Source organism: Grus americana, chromosome 27 (assembly GCF_028858705.1).
Source record: "Grus americana isolate bGruAme1 chromosome 27, bGruAme1.mat, whole genome shotgun sequence".
Taxonomy (NCBI): domain Eukaryota; kingdom Metazoa; phylum Chordata; class Aves; order Gruiformes; family Gruidae; genus Grus; species Grus americana.
Window position 1 is genome coordinate 3,214,859 of NC_072878.1, and position 8,560 is coordinate 3,223,418.

The 8,560-nt window shown below is 63.0% G+C and overlaps 1 protein-coding gene across 1 annotated transcript; it reads right to left on the reverse strand.

Annotated features, from left to right (window-relative positions):
• Positions 1–1,128: 1,128 nt before the first annotated feature.
• Positions 1,129–8,229, reverse strand: LOC129196945 (scavenger receptor cysteine-rich type 1 protein M130-like). Its single transcript, XM_054804914.1, has 11 exons — positions 7,863–8,229; positions 7,328–7,646; positions 6,105–6,421; positions 5,705–6,019; positions 4,566–4,880; positions 4,019–4,081; positions 3,621–3,935; positions 2,739–2,876; positions 1,882–1,977; positions 1,374–1,446; positions 1,129–1,153 (listed from the first exon to the last, which is right to left on the reverse strand). Exons 1-11 carry the CDS (start codon positions 8,227–8,229, stop codon positions 1,129–1,131), a joined length of 2,343 nt encoding a protein of 780 aa, XP_054660889.1.
• Between the last annotated feature and the right edge of the window lie 331 nt (positions 8,230–8,560).

Sequence of the window (8,560 nt, forward strand, 5' to 3'; positions counted from 1 at the left end):
CAGCCCAGGGTTCACCCCAACACAGCAGCTCTGTCATGGCCTCTGTGCCATGGGACCAGTGTGGCCCAGGCAGGGCCTGGGGGAAAGAGCAGCTGGGGAACGCCAGGGTGAGGAGATGGGCGCTCCCTCTGGGGTGCATCACGGGACCTTGCAGAGAGCCATTTTTGCTGGAAACTGTGGCTGGCAGGACGGAAATGTCTCTGTCAGCAGGAATATTCCCCAGGGAACATGGGCTCTCGCAGCTCCACAGCCTGACCCTGAACCCACTGTCCCCAAGACATGGCCCTTCCTCACTGCCATCTCCTTGTGCTCTGCTCCCCCCCAGTCAGCCTCAGGGAGACACCCCGACACCTGGGCAGGCAAGCACCAGCTCTGGGTCATACCCCCAAAGGCTTTTAATAAGAACAAATGTGGAGGCAGGGGGTAAACACAGGAGAATAAAACCAGAGGCAATGCCCGGCTGTTTCTGCTGCCCATGGGAAAAGGCAGACGGTTCCCTGGTGCTCACGGCTCTCCCAGCTGCACAGACCTCTCCTCCCTCCTGGCTGCACCCAGCTGCACGGCAGGGACGGGCTGTCCTGGCCCGGGGCCCAGGGACTGTTGGGCACTGAGCTCTGGCGTCACAGCCTTTGTGTCCTCAGGGGGATGTGCCAGAGACACCTCGTCAGCATCGTCATAGCCTGTGCTCTCCGGGGACAGGGACCAGGCATCTCCCTCAGCTCCAGGGGCCCCAGCACTTCTCTGGGAGCGCAGCTTTGCCCCTGCAGGCAGCAAGGCAGCCCATTGTACATTCGTCCCATGAGGTGCCCCTCCTGGTCTCTACATCACCTTCCCCCCTTCTCCTCACCAGTCAGCTCCCTCTCCCACCCCCGGTCCCCCCAAGGAAAACTCCCAGGGCAGGTTCCCCCATCCCAGGATTTTGGGGTCTCAGTATGGCAGCAATTCATCCAGCAGCAGGGATGGCACCCCAGGAACTGGCAGCGCTATCTTTCCTTCTCACCTCCAGGTGCATCCCTGGGCCCTGCTCCCTCCTCTGGGGCCCTGGGCATTTCCCAGTCTCCCTGACCAGAGGCAGGATCCTCCCCAGGGTCAGAAACCTCCCTGGCATCATCATAGCCATCTGCTGGGTCACCTCTGGGCCCGACAGGGACGTCTGAAAGGAGAGGAGAGTTGGTGACAGTGAGAAGACACGTCCTGCAGAGCAGAGGATGGGAGGATGTGCAGGGACATGGGGCTCAGACACTGGTTTTGGCAGCACCACAGGAGACCCCTGCCTGTGTCCTCCCCAGCTCTAACAATGACACCTCTGTCCATCCCAAGTCTGCAGGGAGGAGAGATCCACCCCTTCCTGCCCCCCGTTACCTGGGGCTGACCCCGGACCATCCTCCTCCTCACTGTCCCCGGGCTGGGGCTGCACCTTGGTCAGGGATCCCTCTGAATAGGAGCCTGGAGAGAGGCGATGCAGGTGTTATGGGAGTGCGCTCTGCTGACCCAGCTTGGGCTCAGTGCTGCTGGGGACAGGGGACCCACCGAGCCAGGGCTGCGTGGGGAGGAGGGCTCAGGACTCAGCCTGCTCCCCTGGGACAAACCCCATCTCACAGGGGCTCCCAGAGCTGCCCTGGGACAGCCCCTTCCCTCACCCCTCAGGTGCCAGGTGGGACGCAGGGACAGGCAGAGAGGGGCTGTCCCTGTCTGGGACGGGCAGAGCTGGTGGGGAGGAAGCTCCTCTCCCACGCCCACCACCTGGCTGCTCTCCCCACACACCCCACAGCCCCACAGTTGCAGGGACCATGGGCCAGGGGGCTGCAGGGGGGCAGCCTTGGCTGGGGGCCAGGGCAAAGAGCCCTGCAGATGTGCCCCCCATCAGGGACCCACACCCACCTGAGCCGCTGAACCTCGCCTGCTTCTCCCACGCCGGGCTGTAACCGATCTCCTCGTACAGGGCCTCAGGGAAGGGCTCCCAAGCTCTCTCGGAGCCTGCGGACAGAGGCAGGGCTGGCTCAGGGATGGGCAGAGAGGCAATGGCATCCTGCTCTGCTCCACCAGCCCTCTGCCCCTGGGACAGCCCAGGGCTGGCCCCACAGCACAGCCCCACTGCGCTGTCCTGTCACTGCTGACACTTGCTCAGGAAGGGCAATGTCCCCATGGAGATGGTCAGGGGCAGCGACACCCTCACACCATCCCCTCAGAGATAGCCCTCGTGCCCCTCTGGGCCCTGGGCCAGGTCCCTGGTGCTGACCTTGGAGCAGCTCCTGCCTTTCCTCTGCCCCTGGAGCTACCCCCTCCCTGCCCCATGGATCCATAGCATGGCCCCTGCCCTGCTGGGGGGGTAGGTAAGGGTGGGACAGAGGAACAGCCTGGGGGCCTGACGCCACAGGGATGGACCCTGCTGTCCCATGCTTCTCCCAGCATCTCCCCTGCCCCACAGCCCCCTCCAGAGCTGCCCAGAGCACTGCCAGTGGCACATCCTCACCTGTCTCCCCTCTGCTCCCATCTCCCCCAGCCCAGCTCGGCCATTGCTCTCCTTGCCCCATCCCTAACTCCCCCCGAGTCTGGACTCTCTCTACCCCTTGCTGCTGGTGGGCCACGGTCAGGCAGTCAATGGGGCGGCACATGGGGATGCAGACAGCACACACTCTGGTCCCCCCAGCTCTGCCTGTACCCCTCACTGACACCCCACAGCACCCCTGGCCTTGCCAGGAGGCATCTTCCCCATGGACCGCGGGGGAAGGACCCACCTCTGCGTCCAGCCCTAGCGCTCCACACTTGCCCGGCCAGGAGGGCCAGGAGCAGGCAGAGAAGGGCTCCCAGGATGATGCAGATGATGACGGGCAATGAGACTCTCCCGCTGCCCGTCGGACGGCCCTGGGTGGGATCTGCATGGGCAGGAACATAGAAATAGCAGCAGCAGGCCTGGGAGAGGTGGGGGGCTGGGACAGCCCAGTCCTGACCCCCCCTTACACCGGGGGGTAAGGGACCCCAGGGGGGGAGTGATGGGGAAGCTCCCACCCTACCGGGTAATGACAGCCCTCCTGAAACCCCTCCCCCACTGCTAACCCGGGGACACCTCTTGGGAGTTTCACACCCCAGCAAGGAGCCCCTTCCCTCCGGCTGTGGGTCACAGCCTGGCCCTGGGAAGACCCAGCGCTGATGGGGAGGACAGCTTACCTGCTCGGGGGGTTGGTGCTGCTGTCCTGGGTGCAGCTGCAGAGGAGGAGAAGGAGAGCAGGGCTGAGAGGCTGGGTGTGCAGGTACCAGGGAGCCTCCTCTCTGGCACGCCGTGTGTGTGTGTGCACATGTGCGGACATCCCTGACACATCCCACCCAAAGTGTCCCTCCTGTGGGGCTGGTCAGGGTGGCCAGGAAGGAGCCCAGGGCCATGGGCAGGACAGTGCAGGCAGCCCGGGAGATGCCCCTGGGGGCTGAAGGGCCCTGCAGGCAGAGGCTGGAGGACATCCAGCCCCACAGAAGCTGCTGCCCACTTGGCACCAGGCTCCCAGGCTCTGCACAGACAGCCTTGCTCTCAGGAGCTCTACAGCCATGCTGGGACCCAGCGGGGAAAACGCCTACCCCAGCTCCTTGCCAATACCCTCGTGAGGGGTCCCAGCCCTGCCCCTCACCCGAGCAGTTCACGGCAGCGTCCTCCTTATGCCGGCAGGCACCGCTGTCCCCAGGCTGGGCCCAGCAGTCCTGCAGAGAGGGCTCTGTCCCCCAGCACTCCACCTTCTCCAGCCAGATGGGGCCCGTCCCCTCCCCAAAGGCAGCCTCGCCCAGGGCAGACACTGCGGGGCCACAGCCCAGCTGCCTGCATGCCACCTCAGCATCCTGCATGTCCCACGAGTCGTCGCACACCGTCCCCCAGGAGCCACGGTGCCACACCTCCACTCTGCCCGAGCACCCCTTCTCGCCTCCCACGGCACGAATCTTCTCCCTGTCTGGAGAAGGCAGAGACCTCTCAGGGCACGGCACAGCAGGCAGAGCCCTGCCAGCTGAGACAGGCACGCAGAGGAGCAGCTACCTGTGCAGCTCGTGGAGTTTGGGCATGTGGCCCCCAGGGCCGGGGGCGTTTCTGGCTGTCTCCCTGGAGAAGGAAATGCAGCGGTGAAGGGGCTGCTGCAGGGGGGTCGTGTGGCAGACAGCGGGGCTGAGTTCTGCTCGCACATCCCTGTGCCACCTCGTTCATGGATGCAGCTGAACCCTGGTCATTCAGGGGACACACACGGCACACGGTGGGGGACCCTGACTGCTCAGCCCCAAAGGGAGCCTGGTTCACAGAGCAGCAGGAGGAGGGGACGCTCCTTGGAGCCCTGACAGTTCCCTTCCGAGACCTTGCCTGGAGACACCTCTGCCTCCCCCAGGCACTGCTGGGAGCCCGGCTGGCAACTGCTGGTGAATGTGTGGGGCTCTGAGAGCTGAAGTCCCCTTTGTGCCAGCAGCAGCAGCAGCAGCAGCAGGAGGGTCTGGCATGGGAAGGAAAAGCCCCTGTGGGCTCTGCCTCTGCGTTTGACAATGCCCAGCAGCGAGCAGGAGCTGGGGATGCTGGTGCCTGGGTGGCTCAGAGTTACCGTTGCAGCTGATGTGGGTCTCATCTCGCAGGTCATCGCAGGACTGTGGGTCCCAGGGAGCAGAGGGACACTGCCAGAAGGAGCTGTTTCTCTCCCCACACTCCACGCGATCCAGCCAGGCGGGGCCAGTCAGCCTGCCAGAGGTCGGGTATCGTTCCAAGGATTTTGCATCCCCACAGCCCAGCTCCTTGCAGGCCAGCGACACCGTTTTGGGAGTCATTGAGTTGGAGCAAACGCTCCCCCATGTCCCGTTATAGAAAACCTGCAGGCGCCCGGAGCAGTTGGTGCTGTTCTCCAGCCTCAGGGCCACGAACTCTGGGATGAAAGGCACCGAGGGGGAACAGGCTGGTCTGGAGCTGTGGGAGCAGGGTTACCCCTGCAGCCCCCATGCCCTCAGCCAGGCAAAGGTATGGCCAGCATGTCCCCCTTGCACCCATGGACAGAGAAAATTCATAGAATCATAGAATGGTTAGGGTTGGACAGGATCTCAAAGATCATCTAGTTCTAACCCCCCTGCTGCGGGCAGGGACACCCTCCACTAGACCACGTTGCCCAAAGCCTCATCCAACCTGGCCTTGAACACTTCCAGGGATGGGGCATCCACAACCTCTCTGGGCAACCTGTTCCAGGGCCTCACCACTCTAACAGTAAAGAATTTCTTTCTAACATCTAATCTAAATCGACCCTCCTTCAGCTTAAACCCATTACCCCTTGTTCTGTCACTACACTCCCTGATAAACAGTCCCTGACCATCTTTCCTGTAGGCACCTTCAGGTACTGGTAAGCTGCAATTAGATCTCCCTGGAGCTGCCTTTTCTGCAGGCTGAACAATCCCAACTCTCTCAGCCTGTCCTCACAGGAAAGCCCTCTAATCAGCTTCGTGGCCCTGCTCTGGACTCTCTCCAACAAGTCCCTGGTGGACAGACAGCCCTGCCCTCCCCACTAACCCATGGGCACAACTGAGCTCCTCAGAGACCATTGATGGGACTGAGGGGACCTGTGCATGCGTGTCCCCAGGATGGGCTTGGGCAGGGGCTCAGAGGCAGCCAGAGACAGCCTCGAGCATTGCCAGCTCTCCCCTTAGCCCGGCCTCCCCAGGCACTGGGCTCCCACCACAGCTCCCAGCTCCCAGCACAGACCTGAGCAGACGACTCCTGCGTCCTCTTTGTGCCCGCAGTCATGCTTCCCCCAGGACCCTGCCGGGCAGTCCCAGAGAGCAGCTTCAGCCCCGGAGCAGTTCACACTCTCCAGCCAGATCTGCCCGGAGCCTTCCCCAAACCGAGCAGAGCCAACTGCCTCCACCGCCCCTCCGCAGCCCAGCTGGTGGCAAACGACAGTGGCATCGGGCAGGTCCCAGCCATCATCACAGATGGTCCCCCAGCTGCCCTGGTAGTAGATCTCCACTCTCCCAGCACAGCGCCCGGACCCGTTCACCAGCCGGACCTGCCGGCTCCCTGCAGCGGGAAGAAACCCCAGTTGCTGTCAGGGGCTGGTGCCCACCCAGCCCAGAGCCTGGGGGGCCCCTGCAGTGCCACTCACCCCAGCAAACGACCCCCACGTCCTCTGCAATACTTGCTGCCAGTGCACTCTCGGCCAGGGAGGTGTTGCAGAGGGTCAGGCTGGCCTCATGCCCTGAGCACTGCACCCCTTGCAGCCCCACGGGACCTGTCCCTCTCTCAGGCTTCGGGGGGTTGTAGGCTGTCTCTGCCTCTCCACACCGCAGCTGCCGACACACCACGCTGGCCTCCTGCATGTCCCACTGGTCATCCAGGACTCTGCCCCACGTCCCGCGCTGGAAGATCTCCACTCGCCCGTCACACCGGCTCCCTCCACCCACCAGCCGCAGGGATGCGGAGCTGGCTGAGCCTGGGGAGAGCAGCCACGTCCCAGCCCTCAGCAACACCAGAGAGCCCAGGAACCTGAGGTGCCTCTCCAGGCTCTGGAAACCTCACGGTGCCCTGAAGCTCATCTGCCTGCCCCCAGCCCTCCGCAGTTGAGCTTCAGGAGCAGGTTTCCACACTGCTGGTTTCCCAGTCCCTGAGCCTTCCTGGGCAAGACACTCTCTTGGCTCTTGCTGGGGCAGAACCACCCAGCACGTCCCTGCTGAGGCAGATGGGGCAGCTCCCGCAGGAGGGAGCAGCAGGTGGTGCAATGGCCTGGGGATGGGCAGCACCAGGACAAGCCTTGCCCAACCTCAGCGCTGGCACTGGCACTGCTGAGACACGGGGCAGCACACACATCTCTGTCCCTCTCTGTGCCCCTGGGGAACGGGGGCTGGGAGCCAGTGTCCCTGGCAGGGAGCAGAGCGAGGGGGCCCTTTCTGACCAAACAGGCCCAGCTTGGGTCTTGTGCTGAGCAGAAGCCAGGGCAAAGCCCAGTCCTGCTCTGCAGCTCACACCCCTGCTCTGCTGCTGCTGCTGCTGCTGGGGACAGGCGGGCAGCCCCTCTGGGTGTGGGATTGGGCTCTGTGGGTCTGGGACAGGGCTGTCTGCAGCCGGAGGGATGGAGCTGAGCCCCACAGCCCCATCCTGGGCCTGTCCTGCAGCATGAGAGCAGGGGACCCCAGGCCTAGCTCAGTCCTCAGCTCTCCCACATCAGAGTGCTCAGTCTGAGCACATCAAGCTCTCCACATCACTCCTGGTGAAGCTGGGGTTTCTCCAGGGAGAAATTCACCCTGCTGCTGCCGCCATGGCGTCCCTTGATTTGGGTGGCCATGTCACACCCAAGGGGAAAATGGAGTCAACACAGTGTTTTCCCAGCACTCACCTGAGCAAATGACATCAGCAACATTCTCGTGGGAGCATGGTGAGGCTCCCAGGGCAGTCACTGGGCACTGTCCCAGGTGGCCTTCAGTCCCATCACAGTGGAATGACTCTCTCCAGGTGGGGCCCATGCCTCTCCCAAAGTGCCCTCCTCCAGGAATGGACTCAGCAAACCCACAGTTGAGGTGACGACAGAGAACATGGGCGTCCAAGAGGTCCCAATGGGAAGCACAGAGGGTGCCCCAGGTCCCCAGCACCTGGACCTCCACCCTCCCATCACAAGCTGTGCTGCCATTCACCAGCCTGAACCCTGTGTACTCTGGGGACAGAGGAAGATGAGAGAAGCTGCGTTGCTGCTCATAGCTGGAGGATGGGTCAGAGGGACAGCCTACCTTTCTGCTCCTTCTGCAGTCTCTTAGGGCTGCAGAAAACCACATCACCCCTCCTGCCTTCACACCCAGCACAGCACAGGCCCCGTCCTGCTCCCCGTCCCCAGCTCACACTCAGCATTCAACACCCCACCCTGAGTCCTTACTTGTGCAGGTGAGACCGGCAGCATTGGTGTGGGTGCAGGGCTGGTCCCTGGGGGACCCTCTTGGGCAGGAGGCGAGAAGGGATTCATTCCCCAAACACTGCAGCTCTCTGTCCCAGATGGAACCAACACCTTTTCCAAAAAGAGCTGCCCCAGGCATGGACAGGGCTACGCCGCACTGCAGCTCCCCACAGACCACGTCAGCAGCTTTGGGACCAAAGTCTGAGTCACAGACAGCTTTCCACTGGTCCTTGTCATAGATCTCCACTCGTCCTGAGCAGGGGCTGTCCCCTCCAACCAGCTGGACAAATCCTGGAGCAACCAAAGACCCCCGTGAGGTCCCAGAGCCCTCTGGCTTTTGCTTGACCATGCCTCACCTCATCTCTGAGGTGGCCACAGGCAAAGAGCCTCACAACTATCCCAGCAGCTGCCAGTGGGTGCTGATGGCACAAACACACCAGAGACCCCCCGACCACTCTTCAGAAATCAGCACAGTACTCAGGGACTGGCTTTTCTCCCAAACCCACAGGCACCACTTAAGTCAACTGCTGCTATTCTGGAGACCCTGGGCTGCTGGGAACTGGCCCCAGGCCCTGCAGCACCCAGAGCTCTTGGCCCCAAGGAGATGGGCCCAGGTGCTGTTGGCTGTTGCAGCCTGCTCTGCCCCACCCAGCTCAGGGCCAGGCGCAGGAACCCCTTGG

Coding starts and splice junctions, on each gene's coding strand:
- LOC129196945 (XM_054804914.1), bottom strand. CDS start 8,229: ATGGTCAAGCAAAAGCCAGAGGGCTCTGGGACCTCACGGGGGTCTTTG. Junction 7,647..7,862: donor TGCCGGTCTCACCTGCACAA/GTAAGGACTCAG, acceptor CTCTGTCCCCAG/AGTACACAGGGTTCAGGCTG. Junction 6,422..7,327: donor GATGTCATTTGCTCAGGTGA/GTGCTGGGAAAA, acceptor AGGCTCAGCCAG/CTCCGCATCCCTGCGGCTGG.